At 43.9% G+C, this 20,772-nt stretch overlaps 2 protein-coding genes and 1 pseudogene across 2 annotated transcripts; all 3 read right to left on the bottom strand.

Moving 5' to 3' along the window:
• Window positions 1–9,575: 9,575 nt before the first annotated feature.
• LOC147442948 (uncharacterized) lies at window positions 9,576–10,853 on the bottom strand. The gene has a single exon (XM_086529459.1). The coding sequence runs from the start codon at window positions 10,851–10,853 to the stop codon at window positions 9,576–9,578; it is 1,278 nt and encodes a 425-aa protein (XP_086385585.1).
• Window positions 10,854–10,889: 36 nt separating this feature from the next.
• Window positions 10,890–11,963, bottom strand: LOC147442947 (uncharacterized). The gene is made up of 2 exons (XM_086529458.1): window positions 11,454–11,963; window positions 10,890–11,372 (listed from the first exon to the last, which is right to left on the bottom strand). Exons 1-2 carry the CDS (start codon window positions 11,961–11,963, stop codon window positions 10,890–10,892), a joined length of 993 nt encoding a protein of 330 aa, XP_086385584.1.
• Window positions 11,964–16,867: 4,904 nt separating this feature from the next.
• LOC147442946 (uncharacterized) lies at window positions 16,868–17,205 on the bottom strand (annotated as a pseudogene).
• Between the last annotated feature and the right edge of the window lie 3,567 nt (window positions 17,206–20,772).

Raw genomic sequence — 20,772 nt, 5'->3', positions numbered from 1 at the left:
TCTCATCGTGTCCAAGCGGAGTATCTGTCAGATTCTGCAAAAAAAACAATAAGACTTTTTGTAAGTATAAATATATAATTACAAAACAATCTATTTTCTTAGCTTATTATTAGAATATTACAACAAATGTAAGAGAGTAAAGTGAAATACTAACCATGCTGGCACGAGAACTGAGAATGTCCATAAGGGCATTTAAGCGCTTTCTACCCACACACTCGCGATCGTATGGTGTGAGGTCACGTCCTGTCATCGACCACTGTTCAAAACATACAAAGAATAATCTATGTTAGAATTTAAAAGTACAATTATCCATAACTACCAAACCTAAAGGGCAATGCAAGAAAACTTACAAATACTTGCACTTTGGATGTCTCCTTTTGTTGCTTCCACTTGTCGAGATTCTCGTGATGCTCGCTTTGCACTCTTCCAATCTTCTTTGGCCAGCGATTCTGGCCTATTCCACCCATGCTTTATTGCTTTTTGTACTTCATAACACTTGTGCTTGCAGTATTCATGCATCCGCACCTTCATCAGGTCTTCATTGAAGCGCTCATCCCGGCTTGACATGGGAAACTCGGCATGCAGCATGCTGATGACTCTGTATTTTAATTCATTTGGCACTTCACTCCATGTGTTTAGTATGTAGTATCGAAACACCTGAGAGAAAAGGCCGCGCATGCACGAGATCACCTTCTTGCCAACCTCATCCAAGATGATGCCGTCACTGATGTCGACCGAGTACAATACGCCCTCTCGTCTCCTATGATGTGTGAACGTGGGTGTCTCGAGTAGAGTCTTGAGTAGCATCTCGATGGGGTAGGAGTGACAGGTGTCTCCATTGGAGTCTGGGTCCTGAAGCAAGGAGTGTCAACTGGGGTGACACCCGAAGGAGTAGGAAGTGGTGTGTAGCAAAGAATGGCCAATAGCCGTGAAAAACTTGGGGTAGATGGTGATGTCGTGGTTGGTATGGGGGCGGTAAAAGAAGAGGAAGTTAAGGAGCCTCGTCAACTACAAGTCTGTGTGGAAGCAGCAACGGTGGCATCTCCATAGCAATCGCCATCACCACCGCCACCACTAGAGCATCGGTGCCTAGAAGAGTGTATAGATCGTCTAGTCGACACCAAACTCTCGCAGCGCAATGATTGCTCCGAAACAGAGGGAGACGCTGAAGGAGTGGAACAACACGACGAGGCTCCAAAGCGATGATGCTCCTTGTACCACCTACTCTGCTCAAGCGACAAGGAAGAAAGAAACTGATCATCATCCATACCTGCATTAGACACACGAACATTAAATCTTAATGATGAATGGAGAAGAGAATTTGAAGAAGTTATAATTTGATTAAACACAATTTAAATTTCTCAAGTATAGCATATAGACAAGAATGGACAAAAATCCACGTGAATACGATATATATTATGAAAAGAAGCAAAATTGCTCAAATACAATGGTTATGGCTTTAAGAGGTCTCTCTCTCATCCTCGCATAACTCAACATAACTCCCTATGTCTATATAAAGCTCTCCATTTAGGGAGATGTCGTTTCATTTTTTAGATCCTCTGCATGTATCGCATAGAGAGTAGCATCGCCAGGCTCGTTTGGCACCACCTCAGCAGCTTCCTACTCCGCATCCTCTCCGATCTCCTCCATTGATGCCGCTGTGATTGGCACATGGTAGTTCTCATAAGCCCGTGCAATACGAGGGGCTAGCTCTATAACATACCACTAGTTTGATGCAGACTTTGTAGGATGAAATACCACCTACAAGAGCCACATAACTGACATAAGTAATTCTAGACCACCAGTCCTCTAAAATTGGACGTTAAATATTTACAGACTTACTTTTCAGAATGCTCGGGTAGTACGAAAGTGTCTCTTAGGCCGGTTGATTTTTTAGTTGAATCCACCTCAAGGAAACCTGACTCTCCTCTGCACACAGTAGCATCGCGACCCTCCATGTTTATTTTGAACCATTGCACGTCGAACAAATCCATAAAAATCCCTCTATAATCGATCCTCAAAATCTCTTGTAGCGTGTCGAAGTAAGTGAGTTCCGCCACCACAAGATCTACATCAGAGGACCCTTGTCGACTAGACTATTCAAATTTTACAATTTTGCCATGATTACATATTCTTGTGTAAAATGCTTTTTGTCGATCTGTTTCCACCCTAAAATGTCAACCTTTACACCATGCTGCCGTGTATGACTTATACTACAACCAATAAAGATTATGAAAGGCCATCCAAAGTCTTATCTTAAATCTAACCTAAATCTGAATCTAACATAAACCTAAATCTAATTTAATCTGAAATCTAACCTAATCTTAAGTCTAACCTAATCTTAAGTTTAACATAATCTAATGTTAACCTAATCTTAAATCTAACATAAACATACATCTAATATAATCTTAAATCTCACATAAATTTAAATCTAGTCTAATCCTAAATCTAAATTAAATATAAAAACTAAATCTCAAACCTATGTTGACTCTCTCTCTCTCTCTATCTTTCTTTCCCACTCTCTCTATCTATATATGTCATAGTACGTCTATTTACATAGACAGACATTAACGAAGCTCTTCACCGACCAATGCACTATTTTCTTGGATAGCACAGACATTATATTCGATCCATAGGGAGTTTAATTATCAAATTGGTCTCATAAATCATTTTGAAATTTTGAAGACATTTAATATAACATTTCATTTCATATTTTTTTAATCTATCTCTCTTTCTCTCTTTGATTCCTCCCCTTATCTCTCTCTCTCTCTCTCTCTCTCTCTCTCTCTCTCAAAATGTGTATGTGTATGCGTTCTTTGTTTATGCATGTGTGTGTACATTCTTTGTACATTCAATGTGTGTGTATGTGTTCTTTGTTTATGCATGTGTGTACATTCTCTCTCTCTCTCTCTCTCTCTCTCTCTCTCTCTCTCTCTCACACACACACACACACACACACGATTGTGTGTGTGTGTGTGTGTGTGTGAGAGAGAGAGAGAGAGAGAGGAAGGGAACATGAGAGGGAGGAGAGGGAAGAGCATATCTGACTCTCCTTCCTCTCCTCATGTGTGTGTGTGTGTGTGTGTTTGGGGGGGGGGGGGGGGGAGAGAGAGAGAGAGAGAGAGAAAGGCGTGGGTATACTTGTTTCGCTAGAGTGCTGAAACTCAGATATTAGATCTCAGTTTTTGACGTTCTCGATTTATTTTTTCGCATGTTGGCGTCGCTATGCAATAAATAATATAGCGACACACATGGTGACATTGTGGATTTGAGCGTCACACTGCTAACGTCGCTAATATGAAGAACCTCTTGTAGTGTTGGGAGGTGAAGGTAGGAACACTTTCATAGACTCCTTAGGCTCAAAGTTGATGATGCTCCAATGTGGCTCTAGAATAACTTTCCATGCATGGTTATGATGTAAACAAAATCTTGTGTGGCTCGAAGGAAGGAGTTTTGAATAGTTAAAGGTTGGGCCACACATGGCCTAGGCACGCTTAAGAGCTTAAGAGGCTAGTAAAAATCAACCAAAATACAAGTCTTTTAGAGGATAAAGTAGAAATTCCCATAGATTGGACTCATATACAAGTGATGGGGATGTTATTGCATGAGAAATCGATCATGGTGCGTGAGCTTACCTCAAGTCAAAGACACGAACGGTGTAACATGATATATATAAAATCTGTAGGAAAAGCCCTTTGATGGTTACTTGTGCACTCCATTACAAAAATAAAAGTTATCCTCTCCATTGAACATTATATATTCCATGTGTCTCCATCGGCCCGAAACCCAAGCGAGCACATGGTAGGGCCCATCGGGCGGAGGTGAATGAAGAGTCAAGACTCAAGAGTTATCCACACTATGTGTCTCCATCTGAAACCCAAGCAAGCACATGGATAGGGCCAAAGGTCAAGAGTCGGGTTGTGAAGGTACTCTATTAGGATTGTTTAACTGTCTTAGAATTCGCACAAGTGGTTGACCATTGTCAATCCCATGGCATGGGAACTTTCATTTAAGATCTCATGGTATTAGGGCCAAAAATTGACACCTGTTTTTCCTGTGAAGGGCTATTTTGCATGTCAAAACAAGTGCTTCAAAAATACTTCGTGTCATTTGACATGCTAAAATCTCAAAATTGCATATCATTTTTTGCGTTTATATCGTTAAATTACGTTATATATAACAAATTATGTAAGTTGATCACATTACACAACATATGAACGAAGGCTTGTAAAATTACCTCTCAAAAGAAATTTCTACTATGCCTCTCGATTGTCGATTTTAAGCCTTGCTTGCAAGTTGATGGTACTTGATGTCATGTGAGTGGCAACCTTTCAAATTAGTAACTAAGCACTACTTCAAACATTGCCTCTCTAATAATAAATCGTTTTGAAATCAAAGGAGGGGAGTAATAAAGGAGGGGGCAACTAGCTAGAATGCAAGGTAACCTGAGAAAAATGAGAAAAAACGCAAGCGGCAATGGCCTAGAAGAGCTGGCTGGCCTGATCGATATGAAACTGAAGGAGATGCCCAAGCGTTGCCTGCTGCGCCTGATCGCAAAGCTGCAGTCCAAGGAAAAGCATGCCTTCGCCCTCACCTGTCGGGCCTGGAGGGACCTGGTCACCTGCGGCCTGCTGCGTCCGACCACGACGGCCGTTCATATCCTGCACCCCGTCATCACGAAGGACATTGTACTCGTCCAAACATTCATCTGGGCCCTGTTCAAAGTATTCAAGCAGAGACGGCTGTGGCTGGATGTCGCCGTCGTGGTGCTGGATGCTCTTTCTGAGTTTCCAATTGCCACATCTGTCACCATCGAGGGTTTCTCATGGAGGCCCGATCAAGTCTTCATTGCCGCACCTCACGTCCATTTTGCCCACATCTTCGCCCTGCCGCAGCCTTGCAGCTTGGCTCGCCTCACCGCCCTTTACCTCAAAAACGTTTCCTTCAAGGACCCCCTCTGGATGACAGCCCTCACACTCGCTTACCCTGCTCTCACCCATCTACATCTCCACAGCCTCCAGTTTGCTGTAGGATGTGAGCCAATCACCGACTCTAACCTCGCCACCCTAGCGCTCGGATGCCCTCTCCTGGAATCCTTTCATCTTGCTCAAAAATTCGGGCGAGTACTGATGGCAGCGACGTCACAGACACCGGCATCGACTCCATATTGGCCAACTGCCCTGCGATTTGAGAGCTTTTTATCGAGGGTCCCTTTATTTTCTCTGGACTGGGCCTGCGGCATGGCACCTCGCTCACTTCCTTGACACTCGAATTGTGTGTCCTTGAAGGCCTGGAGGGACTGGAAGCAGGCTTACGTGAAGGGCCAGGCGCCACTCTTCGCCATCTCCGTTTCAGACACGTATTTATCATGAAACCTTATTTGGGGAGGGGCAACGACAGGTCGCTTATGGAGTTGCTCGCTCAGAACTGCTGGCCTGAAAACACTTTAAGGCTTGGAGAGGATGAGCGTCGAAGCATGGGAGCGCATGGTAGCATCGCTGCCCTTACTAGAGGAGCTCTATCTTGGAGATAGAAATACAAATCGACGCTGGAGATCCTTCTTGGGCACAATCGGACGTGGCACGCTCCCTTCTCTAGGGGTGCTCATGCTCACCACATTGCCGCCCGTACGAGAGCCACTCCCTGAGCTAGAGCCACTACAGGCCGCCCGACCGAACCTTCAAATCAAAGTAAAATGGTATGAATGGAGCTGGGACGCTCGAGAACATCCAAGACGCTACGACAATGAGGAGAAGTACATCCATGATCCCCCAGAAACTCTCACAAAATCAGAATTTGAAAGGGCCCAATTAGAGTTTGAAGCTGCACCTGTTACCGGTGTCACCATATTGCTATTTTCAAGGATGACCAATCGCTTCCTCATCATGAAGTTGGGTATGAGGCTCTCCAAAATACATTAAGGCCAATTTGCAAGCGTTTGTTACTGCACCAAAGACAAGATAGATCCGGATTTTCCAAAGAAGATTTTTATTGACACACTAGTGCAACGGCGCCGCCTTCGGCGGCGGCACCGCCTTCGGCGGTGCTATGTAATGCCAAGCACGACATTTTCTTTCAATGACCCCTGACTAACAAATCAGCATCTTGTGTAATGCCACATTCCTTCAAGGTGCAAGTGTACGTGATTGCATTTGGAGAGATGCCCTCTCTCCCCATCTATCAAAAACAGTGCAGAGCTTCTTAACCTTGACTCTTGCCTTCGAGTTGAGAGCATATGTGATTTCATCTAGAGAGACACCCTTGCTTCGCATTCGCCGAAAACATCCCAGAGCTTCTTGGGCTTGTCCAACTTGGGCATTTCCCTCAATCAATGCATCCCAAGAGATGACATCCCCGATAGGAAGCTCCTCAAGCACAAAGTGTACGTGATTGCATTTGGAGAGATGCCCTCTCTCCCCATCTATCAAAAACAGTGCAGAGCTTTGGCGGCAGCATGGCCCCTCTTACCCTTAAGCTGTAGTGTTGTCCGACTATCATAGCATCTCTTGCCCACCCTCTCAAATGCACCTATATTGCCTCCACGCTCTCCTTGCTTGAGTTTTGCTCTATGCCCGTGCCCTTTGCTAGTTGAGAAAACATCCGCCTACTCATATGCTCTAGATTTGTCACTTTTTGTACCTACCGCATTTGCAGCTCACCATAGCTACCACCATGTCCCCACCTTGCTTTGATCACATGCTTACCACCGTACCAACTTACCCTTGTGCTTCTTAAGAATGGCTTCAACTCGTCACAACCGTGGAGCAAAAGTACCTAATAGTAGCACATTAGATAATGGGGATTACATGCAAAATCTGTGGCAGTTTAGGAGGGAAAAGTACCCAACAACCAACTGTATGTAGCAAGGCCGTGTGGAAGGAAGCACAATGCCTTCAGGCTATGGCTATACAGGCGAATAGAGGATCGGAAAGTGGTTTCGACATTATCTTTAGAGGCCATCTTCTCAGTTTAAGGTCAAATTAAATTTCTCCCGATGGCACTGGCATGGTTGTGGCACTGCTCTAAATTCTTGTGGGCTCTAATTCTCCCAACTTACCCTTGTTGCTTGTTAAGAATGGCCTCTATTACCCTCAAGCTCTTTGCTCTTGGCAAATTTCTGTCTCTCTCTGCCTGTGTGTGTGTGTGTGTGTGTGTGTGTGTACACCGCCGAAGGAGTTGGAGTCTAGTATAACCGCCCTCTTCTGGTGCCTCTCTCTCTCTCTCTCTCTCTCTCTCTCTCTCTCTCTCTCTCTCTCTCTCTCTCTCTCTCTCGCAGTCATCAGGGCTATAGGGCACTCTTTCAGATTTAAAATGTAGAGGTAAATCTCAAATTTTGTAGGTGGGATTACACTAAACCTTGGTTTTTTTTTAGCATGTTCCTTTGTCTACATACTAGGTGGATTCTCTCTCTCTCTCTCTCTCTCTCTCTCTCTCTCTCTCTCTCTCTCTTTGTTGTCCATGTGTTGGGATCTCTCTCTTTCTCTAGCTAGAGAGAGAGACATAGCTCTCTCTCTCTCATGCTTGATGAGAGAGAGAGAGAGAGAGAGAGAGAGAGAGAGAGAGAGCGGTACTGTGTGTGTTTGAAATTTATAAGATGGACAACATGAAAACCTTTATGCAGCAACCTAAACAAAAGTCATCACAACATATTTTCAAACTAACTTTGCACTAACATATATAGAGTAAGTGATATTTCCCATGTCAAAAAATATAACATGCATAGAGACTTAAGATTTATACGCTCAAAAGCGTAGTCTACGACATGCCCTATTGCGGTATCGAACCACCCATGGCCCACGATGTAAAACACATCTACCAATCACTGGAGGAAGAGATCCTAACACAAAAACACGTAGGAACCAAGCACCGAGACTAAGATTTTGAACAAACATAGCATTAATTGGACGGGTTCTGCCTAACTCTGCAATGGTGACACGTGCTCTGAATCCTCTCTGAATAGCAACTTGAATGTAGCACAGCAAGCTCGGATCATATGAAGCATGATATACACCCACCATTAAGAATTCTGGGCAATATTGTGATCTATAGCCAAACAAAAAGCTATTAGTATAGATAGATATTTTGATACACAAAAACTATTACTTTACTATATAATATCAACATCAACATTGTTACCTTGCTACATCCAAGTCCTCGAGTAGATGAATCACCTGCATGGCTGTGATTGGACCCCTCCATAATGGTGGATCTAATACATAATCGTTGACTGTGAGATTTAAATTCTTTAAAGTATCGAAATGTCACAAACACACATATACAATATTTTACCTTGGACGTGTCGAGGTCGACGTCTCCCTAGTGTGTAAGTCACAGAGGCGTTAGGATCCATCTTCATTCATACATATACATATATACATAAAGGATTAGAAATTCATCAAAAAGCACATAAAGCATAAATCTCTCAGCGCTAATAAATCTTAGTCAATTGTTTCAGGGAATATACCTTGCTTAAGGCTACACCATGTTTCATAAGAAGATACTAAGCTTGTAAATGACAAAGAAATAGTTGTGAGAGTCACCGTGCTTTTTTATTGGATGATGAAACATATCCAGCCACGTTAAACCCCATGGCAAGGGGGTGGTAGGGGGCAGGTCAATTGCAACACCTCTTTGTAGACAATGTTAGAAGTGTATGCTCTTTGATCTCCATGTCTACTAATGCTTGTTAAGTGACTATCACCAACCACAACCTTGATGGCAGAAGAGGATCTCACGCGAGACATTGCCACATATAGTTGACCATGGGTGAAAACAGGTGTTGGGAGATACAATCCAAGAACTCCCAATGTTTGGCCTTGCGCCTTGTTGATTGTCATCCCAAAAGAAAAACGTAGGGGAAATTGGCGGCGTCTCAAATGAAAAGGGAGACCTTCTCTAGATCCCATGAGAAAATCAATCCTTGGAATGAACACTTCATTTCTTGCATGTGACCCTGTAATGATTTCTGCTTCAATCACTTTGCTGTGGAATTGATTGCAAATCAAGCGTGTCCCATTACAAAGACCACTTCTTGGATCCAAATTGCGAAGCAGCATAACTGGAGCATTTTGTTTCAATTGTAAAACATGCGGTGGAAAGCCTCCCCCAAAATCTAAACTATTTACAAACTCACTTGTGAACAAAATGCTATCACAATTTGATTCACACACTAAGTCCGCACTGACATATTCCTTATAAGTACCAGGAAATTACTACAAGCCCAAATTGTTTATAGTATCCACCTCCTTGTTCGGTGGAGCCAAAATTGCTCTATCCTTGAAAAAGGATGCATGGAAAGTCTGTGTTTCAAGGTCTCTATATATGCAAGCAACCAATGCTTGCAAATTATTTTGTGGTAGCATCATGCAAGCCGGCAGGGCCACATTATCAAGTATGTCCCCATCACAAACATCACAATTACCAATATCAAGTGTCCATTGCACAAACTCTCTTTCAATAACATTACTTAAACAATTGACCACTCGCATATTCTGTGTTAGATGCATGATTTTTGTACGATGCCAAATGTATGACTGGCACAAAGATGCATTAAAAATGTCTTCTCTTCCCCCTTTTCACACAACAGGTAATATCTGTCTGAAATCACCACCAAGGAGGAGAACCTTTCCACCAAACAACATGTCATTTTTCATGACATCTCTTAGTGTCTTATCAAGAGCCTCAAAAGCGTGTCGATGAGCCATGGGGGCTTCATCCCATATGATCAGTGAACTCATTCGCAACAGCTCAGCAAGCTGGCTGTTTACTTTAATGTTACATGTGGACTCAGAAGTTATATCAATAGGGATCTTGAATCTAGAGTGTGCAGTCCCTCCGTTGTCGAGAAGCTGTGCTGCAATCCCGGATGATGCACATGCCAAAGCAACTTTGGACTCTCCGCGTATCCGAGAGAGCAAAGCATTGTAGAGATAAGTCTTTCCCGTTCCACCTGGCCCATCCAAGAAAAAAACAGTCCCTCTGCTCATGCAAGCTGCTTGTAAAAACCGATTGTAAGCTTCCCTTTGCCCAACATTGAAAGATGATTCCATTCGAGCAGACAATACTCTTTGTTCCTCTCTGTTATACATGAACTCTTCAGCAAGCACTCCATGCTCACTCATAATTTGCAAGGTGTGATCCACCTGGGGCATTCTAGAATAATCCGAGAGCCTCTTTCCATAGTGTTGAAGCATTGTCTCTAAGTTTGACAAAGCTTGGTTTTGTGCCATGTGTTCACAGATATTCGCATCATTTGTGCGAACCCTCATATGATATACATGGTCCTCAGAAAGCTCCTTATAGAAGCAATTCCACAATGCACTAGGATGTACTGGTTCACAAAAAACCAAAATGATTACAAACAGTAGGCGCAATTGTTGCCCTGTTTGCTGAAAAGAAGCTTCTTCCAAACAAAGAAACCATTCATCATCAACTTGCAGTAATCCTTGTGCATTACATGTTTCTTTAAATGTGTCATATACTCGTCCATTGAAGGTTCTAATATCCTCAAAAGACTTACATCCTTTGCACATGTTGAGTAACATACGCAAATAGTACAAATCTCCAGCATTGGGAACAATGTGGTACATTCTTCCAATCATGTCACCAATCTGTCTTTGAGTCCATGTTCTGCTTGCTGGCCTCCAAACCCACTTTGTTGGGAAGTCTATGTACAACAAATCGTTGGCCTCTGGATATTGTTGATTTGCAACAAACCACTCAGTGAGCGTTGTCTTTTTGCTGACATCTCCCTCCACCACACTCTGTACAATCTCTCTGTCGCTAAAGATGACTTGATTTTGATGAGGCAAGTGAACTTGGAGCCGTTGTATGTCAGGTTTCTCTTGATGCATGTGAAACCCAAGTATACGCCAGATAGCCTCAGATGCTCATACATATCGAGCATTAAGATAGTTTGTAACTTCATTTAGAAGCCCTTCACTATCTTGTAGAACAACAGTGGCCCTGTCATGTCCCTTATACACATACTTGTAGAGATATTTCACAGCGGATATAGTGGAGCAAACCTCCACATTGATATGTGCATTGTACCTTATTGACAAAAATGGATTGTATGGAACAATCCATTTATTACTCATTTGCACTTTATTACGAACAGTGTAATTTCCATCATCCCTCCTCATGTACATTGGGTATCCATCCCTAGCCACAGTAATCAATGCACTGAAGCTTCGAGGATATTTAAACCTGCACTTCCCATCTTTCATACATGGAGCATTCTTATTCAAGTTTCCACACGGGCCATGCACATTACACCGATTGATAACATCATACAACTGTGGAAACATTACTTTATCAGGAAGCTCTGCACACACAATCTTATCATAATGCAATGTCTCTGTTGGCTTATGCTGAGATGCAAGTATCAATAGAATGTGAGCATGAGGAAGGCCTCTCTTTTGGAACTAAATCACAGAAATGTGTCCAATGACCTTACCAAAAATAGCTCTCTTAATCAGCAAGCCCATCAAATCCTTGAACTTATGGTAGAAAACACGGGCAGTAAGATCAGGACGATCATTGGATGTTTGTCCAAGCAGTAATCCATCCTGTATCTCCTTCGATCCAGGATTGCATGTGAATGTAATGAAGAGATCAGGTTTTCCTCTCTTGCGTACAATTGCCATGGCATCCTGGTACAGCTGGTCCATATAGCGAGGGCCACCAACATACGAAGAAGGAAATACAACCCTTCTTCCAACATTAGCACCCAATAACAGCTCTCTATCATCCCTTGTTCCATCTCTTGCTCCAACCATATCTATCAAGCCTTGATACACCTCACTGGGAAGTTCACTTTGATGATTACGAACCCACAAAAGCCTCAACTCCTCCATACAACTATATGCATCAACAATATATTGTTGCAGTAGCCTACCACCACGTAAAAGACATTGTGTTGTGTCATCTCTAATTTGCAATCTATACTTGTAGAAATCCATCGTAGAAATATACTTTGTAGTTCCATTTACTTGCTCTTTGCATACTTTTGCTCTGTTCACTTGGGGTATGTAAGGATTCCAACCTTCTTCACCATTTGGAAATAGCAACACATATAATAGAGGCATGTATGACCTATGGCAATTTGAGATTCATTTTAGACCACCACCCAAAAGATTCAACACAATATCACGATGGCCAATGTTGCTCTCTTCACCCTGACCAGGCATGATTGTAGCAACTTCCACACTTGTTGGAGCAACATATTGCCAGCCATTTGTACGCTTCTCAGTAATGACCATCCTAATCTCCGGAATATTGGAAGTTTGGACCATTGTAGCAAACCCCCTAAAAGCTTGAACATACGGATTTACTCGATGCATCATCGATTGCAAGCTTTCCAAAACATCTAGTTTGAGTTTAGAAACATGACTCATCCTGTTTTGAAACTAATTCTCAGTGTCAAAAAAATACAACTGAGCAAAGCGAGGGATTTGACCTGATCACTCTTCTGGCATCAATGGACCAATGTTATGATAGATAGATCCATGCACCTTGAAGGTATAGATTCCTTTTCTTTGGCAGAGATATTTATCTATATGAGCTCCCAAAGAAGCAAATGCCAACACACTATTGTATGCTCTGATATGTTTCAAGAATTTTCTACTTCTAGTATTACCCCCGTGCATCAATTCCCTTAATTCTAAAGGAGGTTCACTTAATGGCGGCAAAGAAACATTTCCTTAGTTGCAACAACTCTTCCCCACAAATGTGCGAATGGTCTTTGCTTCCGTTTTCCAAGCTAAAGCACCACAAAAGGAACATGCAAAATCCAAGTTGCCTATGTTGTGAAGAATACAATTTTCATGAGAAATAGACAACATAGAGATATGCATCAAGGAAGTGGTTTCAGAATATAAGTAGGTGATAGATAGGCAAAGTGTCTCAACTTTGGAGTAATCTCCCTCTCTGGAGACAATTACAAGCTCCTCAAGAACATCTCCATTATTGGCTTCCAAATTGTCTTCCACTTCAATCCCTACATAACTTTGCAAGAGAATTGACTCGTTATCTACATCCAATGCAATCCTTCCCTGAGGAAATTCATTGCATTGATTCACGTTTATCAAATGCTGGCAATCTTCCTAGCGAGGCACATCAATCTCACCCAGAGAACGTCGAACTCTATCTCGCGCTGCTGCACGTCGCGTAGCTCGAGAGGCTTGACATATCCTATTACGTCTTGCATGTCTAGGAGACAACACCTTTGGACCAATAGCCATCTGTCCAAAAAAGAACTCTTATAAGTACTCACAGGTTTATACAGGTTAGTATCTAGAGAATTAAGAAGAGAGTATGGAGAAGAAAGGATTTCCCAACTATGTCTATCTTTCTTTGAGAGAGTCAGTGAGAGGAGGCTTGCCAACCCACATGGTAAATGTCTATATACTTCTATATCTGTCTCTCTATATCTCATCTAACTACTACTAAGGATATAGTTGTGGGAGCGAGTCCATCCGATTAGCCCACCGACGATTGTCGGTTAAGTTTCAGCCGGCAGTTTTCCGATGCGGTTACAACGTGCCAGTTTGCACGTCAACTGGATTCTCGCCCGACTGAGGTCCCCTGACCCTTGAGGATTCGCCACGTTATCCCATTATTGACCATTGGAAACCTTTGCTCAAGACGGATTCAAAGGTGCATCCAAATCAGCCCCGAAGTGCTTCATTATGAAGAGTTACCATGGTGACAGGTCCCCATTTGAGTTGGTAGAGTTGCATTGAGGCTCGTGTTGTTGTGTACATTCCGTTTACGCAATCAAAAGAAAATACCACATCGGAAATGGTGTGCATGTGATTACATTAGGAGAGACACTCTCGCTTTGCATCTGCCAAAAATAGCCCAGAGATTCTTGACCCTACCCAAATTGGGCATATCGGGCAATCAATGCATTCAAAGAGACGACATCCTATATAGGAAGCTCTCTCCCACTTTTTGTGCTTTATGAAGTGCTTCACATTTGTCATACCTAGAAAGAAGTCAGACATTGCACACACCTAGAATACTTTGTGTATGAGTGTATGTGTGCGTGTGTGTGTGTGAGAGAGAGAGAGAGGGAGAGAGGGAGAGAGAGATTCACTGCTACATAACTTGAGAGAGAGAGAGAGAGAGAGAGAGAGAGAGAGAGAGAGAGAGAGAGAGAGAGGGAGAGAGAGAGTTTCACTGCAACATAACTTGAGATAAAGAGAGAAAGAGAGAGAGAGAGAGAGGGTGAGGGGGGGCGGGGAATGGGAGGTGTGACCCAAAAGACACAATGGCAACAAAAATACTACAATTATGGAGATCCTTTGAGAATGTAGTATCCAAAGAAGACAACCAAGAGTCGTGAGCAAAATAAGCCTCCCCCAAAATAAGAAGACTACATACATAAGCCTCCCCCAAAATGTAGTCAATATCCCCAAAACCACCAAAATATAGATCCGCTAAGTCTATAATGAGAAAGAAGTGAGTATTACTATCGATTACATAATTCACTTCTTGCAAGGGTTGCCCTGCTTTGAACTGGATGGAACATCTCCAACGGCATTAATCCCCTTCTTGGGCCAATGGGTCGCTACCAATGCATGGAGCTTGTTTGAGATAGATCTAACTTCGGAGACACCTGTAGTATGTTGTACTGCTACGGTGGTCAATTAGTTGCTAGTACTTCGTAATTCAGGCACAATGCTTTTGAAATCAATGCTATACTTGTCAAGAACAGACCTCTCCAAGAGACTCATGATTTTTGCCTGGTTGCTTTCTATGCGAGAAAGTTGTCCTTGCATTGAGCTCTGCTGTTGCAAAATACCATTAATCTGTAGCTGCATCCGCTCCTCTAGACGATGAAGATAAACCCCTTGCTCATATTGTGATTGGCTCAGCCAGTGAATGCTCTCTCCATAGGAAACCTGTGATGCCTCCGCTCTCTCACATGAGGCTTGAATTTTGGAGCATACTGTGTGGATGATACCTAGTCCATTTACAATTTTCTTCTTTGCAGGTCCATCGCCACCTCGGCCAAATTGTTTCCTGGGTCTCTCTCTGGGGTAGAAAATATCACCTCCGAAGAATCTCCTCCAGAGGTAAGCACGTGCTCCATCTCTGTAATGCAGAATAAGATATATATTTAGCACCGTGTTATACATGTTTTTCTCTCTATCTATTTCTATCTCTATTTTTCCCCTATCCACCTCTCTATACCTCCCTCTCTATGGCGCAAGGTGGCCATAGAGAGAGCAATAGCCAAAGCCTGTATGTAGAATGTCGTCTCTTGGAATGCACTGATTGTGGGATATGCCTAACTTGGTTAGGGCCAAGAGAGCGGCTGCCCATCCCTCTCTCTCAGTCTCTCTCTCTCTCTTTCTTCTCTCTCTCTCTCTCTCTCTCTCTCTCTCTCTCATGTGTAGGCATATCCCACAATGAGTGCACTCCAAGAGACGACATCCCATAGATTAAGCTCATTGAAAGCACCTTTTGTGCTTTATGAAGTGCATGGCAGTTGGCATACATGTCAACCAAGGCAATGCTAGAATTCAAGGGCAGAATTTCTCCTTTTCCCAAACACTGACTCACAGTCTCAATCTCACGTGGAGAGGATAGGTATCAAATGAAACAGCTTGAAATGTTATATTAAAAGTCTTCAAAGGGCCAAGGTCTATGAGACCTATTTTTTGTAAATGTTGGTAGACTTTGGAAAACCAAGCACCAAATGGAGGGGATTCCAACCTAAACTTTTAGCGTTTCAAAAAGTGTAGCTCACACCACCAAGAGGTCTTGCAGGGTGATATCCGCTGCCATATCTCAAACACTCAACTATTAAGAGTGCCATATTGTTCTAAGAGTGTCACCTAGTGTCCGGCGGTATAGAGTGCGATCAAGATGTTGTCAGCGCTTATCTCAAACCCTCAACTGTTAAGAGTATCACCTAGTGTCCGGTGGTAGCTGTTCCCATCTGCGAGTGAGGTACACTTTAATTTATTTGTCTTGTTGTGCAGTGCTTAGCCCTACTCACATAGGGCTCTGATCCAATTTAAAACTCAAACGATAATAAGCTGAAACACATTTTTCCTGAACACTGACTCACAGACTCAATCTCACCTGGAGAGGAGGGAGATGGAGATGAAATGAAATGTTATATTAAACGTCTTCAAAGGGCCAAGGTCTATGAGAGCCCGCAGAGATGGTGATGACGCTGCTGCAGTAGCCGGGAGGAGGATGTTGAGCCCGCGTGCGCTACTACAGTAGTCGGCTCAAATGGCGATGAGCCCACAAAAATGACGATGGCGATGAGAAGCGATGATAGCCCGCGTGCGCTGCTACAGTAGGCCGGAGGAGGATGGCGTGCCCTGCTGCATTAGTCGAGAGGATGAAGGAAGGCTGCAATGGCGAGCCTGCGTGAGAGTCTGGTGGCCAACACTGCGCCATGCTGAGAGCTGTGAGGGGCGCGTGCGGGGGCATGAGGTTCTGTGGTCACCGCTGCATGCCGAACACCCTCGGGCATTGATGACGGTAACTCAAAGTCTCAATCTCACGTGGAGAGGAGGGAGATGAAATGAAATGTTATATTGGCCACTTCAAGCTGGACATTTCCCGCAATCAGTGCATTCTGTCGGTGGCTACCGTAAGAGAGAATATACGTATGTCTACATGCGATAAAGGAGGATAGTGGCAACACTAATACATGTGGCAAGGCATTCTCGATCACGGTGTGGGCCGTGATGGGGGACTTCGTGGCCATGCACTTCATACTGGCTGCAATCAGTGGTTCAAAGCTTATTGGCCACTTCAAGCTCCCAGACTCAATCTCACGTGGAGAGGAGGGAGATGAAATGAAATGTTATATTAAACGTCTTCAAAGGGCCAAGGTCTATGAGAGCCCGCAGAGATGACGATGACGATGCTGCAGTAGCCGGGAGAAGGATGTTGAGCCCACCTGCGCTACTGCAATAGCAGGCTCAGATGGCGATGAGCCCACAAAAATGATGATGGCGATGAGAAGCGATGACAGCCCGCGTGCGCTGCTACAGTAGCCCGGAGGAGGATGGCGTGCGCTGCTGCAGTAGCCGGGAGGATGAAGGAAGGCTGCAATGGCGAGCAAGCGTGAGAGTCGGTGGTCAACACTGCGCCATGCTGAGAGATGTGAGGGGTGGGTGCGAGGGCATGAGGTTCTGTGGTCACCGCTGCATGCCCAACACCCTCGGGCATTGATGACGATACCTCACAGTCTCAATATCACGTGGAGAGGAGGGAGATGAAATGAAATGTTATATTGGCCACTTCAAGCTAGACATTTCCCGCAATCAGTCCATTCCGTCGGCGGCTACTGTAAGAGAGAATATACGTATGTCTGCATGCGATAAAGGAGGATAGTGGCAACACTAATACATGTGGCAAGGTATTCTCGATTGCCGTGATGGGGGACTTCGTGGGCATCCACAAATACTGGCTACAATCAGTGGTTCAAAGCTTATTGGCCACTTCAAGCTGGACATTTCCCACAATCAGTGCATTCCAAGAGATGACATCCTAGGTTGGAATCTCCTCGTGTACTTTTTGTGCTTTATGAAGTGCATGGCATTTGGCATACATGTCGACCAAGGTAGTACCAAGCACGACGTTTTCTTTCAACGACCCCAATTTTACAATATTATCATGTTTTTTTGTGCCCATATCAGCATCTTGTGTGATGCCACATACCTTCAAGGTTCATGCATTTGGAGACATGCCCTCTCTTTGCATTTGTTTAAAACAACCTAGAGCTTTGTGACCGTGACCCTTGCCCTCAAGATGCAAGCGTATGTGATGGCATCTGAAGCGATACCCTCGCTTCGCATCAGCCGAAAACAACCCAAAACTTCTTTGCATCTATGAGTTCAACTCTTGTTGATCCTTGAGGTCTCATGGGGTTGAGCCTGCAACTTTAAAACCTGTCTTCTTCTTCTCCTACTCCGTCGACGGCTACCGTAACAGAGAATATACGTATGTCTGCATGCGATAAAGGAGGATAGTGGCAACACTAATACACGTGGAAAGGCATTCTCGATCACGGTGTAGGCCATGATGGGGGACTTCGTGGGCATCCACAAATACTGGCTACAATCAGTGGTTCAAATCTTATTGGCCACTTCAAGCTGGACATTTCCCGCAATCAGTGCATTCCAAGAGATGACATCCTAGGTCGGAATCTCCTCGTGCACTTTTTGTACTTTATGAAGTGCATGGCATTTGGCATACATGTCGACCAAGGTAGTACCAAGCACGACGTTTTCTTTCAACGACCCCAATTTTACAATATTATCATGTTTTTTTGTGCCCATATGTTAACCCTCACGGCACGCGGACACCGTAACCGTATTATGTATTTGGTAGAGCCAGGTACCGGGCTTGTCAGACCAATAGGGAAAGGTAGAGTGATCGCCGATGAGAGGCGCACTTTAACTTGGACATTCAAGGGATTAGTTGGCTAAGCATGGGCGCCCAAGTGTGAATGGGGTGAGCTCATATAAAAGCCAACTAAACCTAATTTTTACTCATTCTCTCATTTGTGCAATAGAAGAGTGCTCTTGCTCCATCTCCATCTTCTTCTTCTTCACCTCCTCGTGTGTGTGTGTGTGTGTGTGTGAGAGAGAGAGAGAGAGAGAGAGAGAGAGAGAGAGAGAGACAGAGAGAGAGAGAGAGAGGGAGAGTGTGTGTGCGATCGAGCATTACGAAGGCACGACGGCGGCGAGGCGGTTGAGCGCGGCACGACTGTAGCTTCTTCTTCATCGCGGCAAGGAATCCACCACGAAGGCGAGCGTAGAGCGGTGAGTGACACACCCTTTGCTCTCTTGAGCTTGCTAGTTTAGGCTTGTTGTGTGCTTGGAGCCGTTTGTGGCTCGCACACGGTGTATTGGCAAGTCCCTTGCTTCGACAGTGCGGCAAGGAGCGCACATTTTTGGTGCCGTTGCCGGGGATATGCCCTACACTAAGCTCGGTTAGCACTTTACGATTTCTTGTGGTGCAATCTCTATCATAGGAAAGGTAGGGAATGAGTGTGTGTAGTTGTGTGGAGATTTCTGTTTTTTGCGTTTTCTACGTTTTCTGGTTTGCACTGCACAGTTAGCATTTCTTGCGTTTTTACATTTTCTGCATTTTCTGTCAAGTTTCAATTTCTGCAATTTCCTGCGTTTTCTGTGTTTAATTTTTTGTCAAGTTCCAATTTTCTGCAATTTCTGCATTTTCTGTGCGTTTTCAATTTTCTGCATTTCTTGCGTTTTTTTCAATTTCTGCAATTTCTGTGCGTTTTCAACTTTCTGCATTTCTTGCGTTTTTTCAATTTCTGCGTTTTCTGCATTATTAAAAAAAAAAAATCATTTTTTTTGAAAAAAAAAATCTGGGAAAATTTTTTTTTGAAAAAAAAAAATCGGAAAATAAAAACGCGAGTGAGCGGACGGTTAAATTTTTCGAAAATAAAAAACGTGACGGGTTGGTTTGTATAAAAGATAGATCAGGATCGGGATCATTTCCCCAAGCCTAGGCCTCAGTCCTTAGTCTTATGATATATACTAGACTCACTCTTATATATATACCCTACTCCCTCAAGAGAGAATGAGAGCATGTGGGACAAGTCCTCCACTCTCCTCCCTTCTCTTCCCACTTGCACCCTTAGACTTTCTAGTTTGGGCCTAGTTCCCTACTGGAAATTGACAGTTTTAGGGATTCCGAGAGCATAGAGTGACCAAACGGAGGGCTGTAAAGCACGGCACGACCCTCTGACCGAGACGCTCGTTTTGAGCTATCATACGCTCTATTCTATAGCCGGGTCAGAAAAAAAGGACCAAAAAGTCAAATTAAGGAAAGACTTGGGTTGCAAAACACCCAAAAATACTAGGTGAGCAGCCTTCACAGGCACTCACTGACACTTCTAGGGGATCAAGTCATATGAACCTACGCTCTGGGCGGGTGCTAGAACACGAGCATATTGAGGGTGCCTCTGTTCATACGGACACCCATTACCCATCCACGATAGGCTCTAGACCCTCATCCGGGACACAAGGTAACACCACCCAAGACCCTAAAATAGCCGCTAGTGATTCCTCCTCTGACTCAGAAATCATGGAAGCATACCCTACCCAAAACACTGAGAGAGAAGGCCATGCACCTCCCGAAGCTCCACAGCCTAGTACTAATATGTTTAGCCGTTTCATGGAAACATTAGGTAGAGCTACTCGCTCGGAACCTGATGCAAATGAAGCACACGAAGGGGGTGGGGAAGTGGAATCTCCTTTCACATCGCACGTGGACCCCACACCCCCAAAGAGTGTCCATGTGGATATCCTACCAACTTCTTACCAAGAAGGCCCTGTTGAGCTGCCTCCTTCAAAAGTTCCCTCTAGAGTACCGTTGGTGACAAGTAAAACCACGGGGAGCAACATTGCTTCTACCTCACAAGAAACCGTTAACACGTCGACTCTAGAAGGATTGTTCATTAATGATCATTGGACATACAACCTCCACACTGAGGTGTTGACGGATCTACACTCTGGCCACGCCTACCATGTAGGATGGATAGAGATTGTACAATCCACCTCTAGTGCCACGAGCATCGAAGATCAACAGAAAATGATCTGTAATGTTATCCATGGCATTATTCAATCAGAAAGGAAAAACCGAGGGGTAAATATACTCTCAACTGGCCCCATGAGATTTTTGGATACGAGCAAGGCTCAACAGCCTACTCTATCACAAATGGAGACTCCTCTAATGAGCCCCATGGACCCATCTTACGTCATT

This window comes from Adiantum capillus-veneris, chromosome 14 (assembly GCF_014529385.1).
Source record: "Adiantum capillus-veneris isolate H3 chromosome 14, ASM1452938v2, whole genome shotgun sequence".
NCBI classification, from domain to species: Eukaryota; Viridiplantae; Streptophyta; class Polypodiopsida; order Polypodiales; family Pteridaceae; genus Adiantum; species Adiantum capillus-veneris.
This window is presented reverse-complemented; position numbering and strand designations above follow the sequence as displayed.

Excerpts from the sequence above, each read along its gene's own strand:
- LOC147442948 (XM_086529459.1), bottom strand. The coding sequence starts at position 10,853 with ATGCATCAAGAGAAACCTGACATACAACGGCTCCAAGTTCACTTGCCT.
- LOC147442947 (XM_086529458.1), bottom strand. The coding sequence starts at position 11,963 with ATGGATTTCTACAAGTATAGATTGCAAATTAGAGATGACACAACACAA. Across the intron at positions 11,373-11,453 it reads AGAGAGCTATTTTTGGTAAG|CATAAGCCAACAGAGACATT; the intron begins GTCATTGGACAC and ends CTTGCATCTCAG.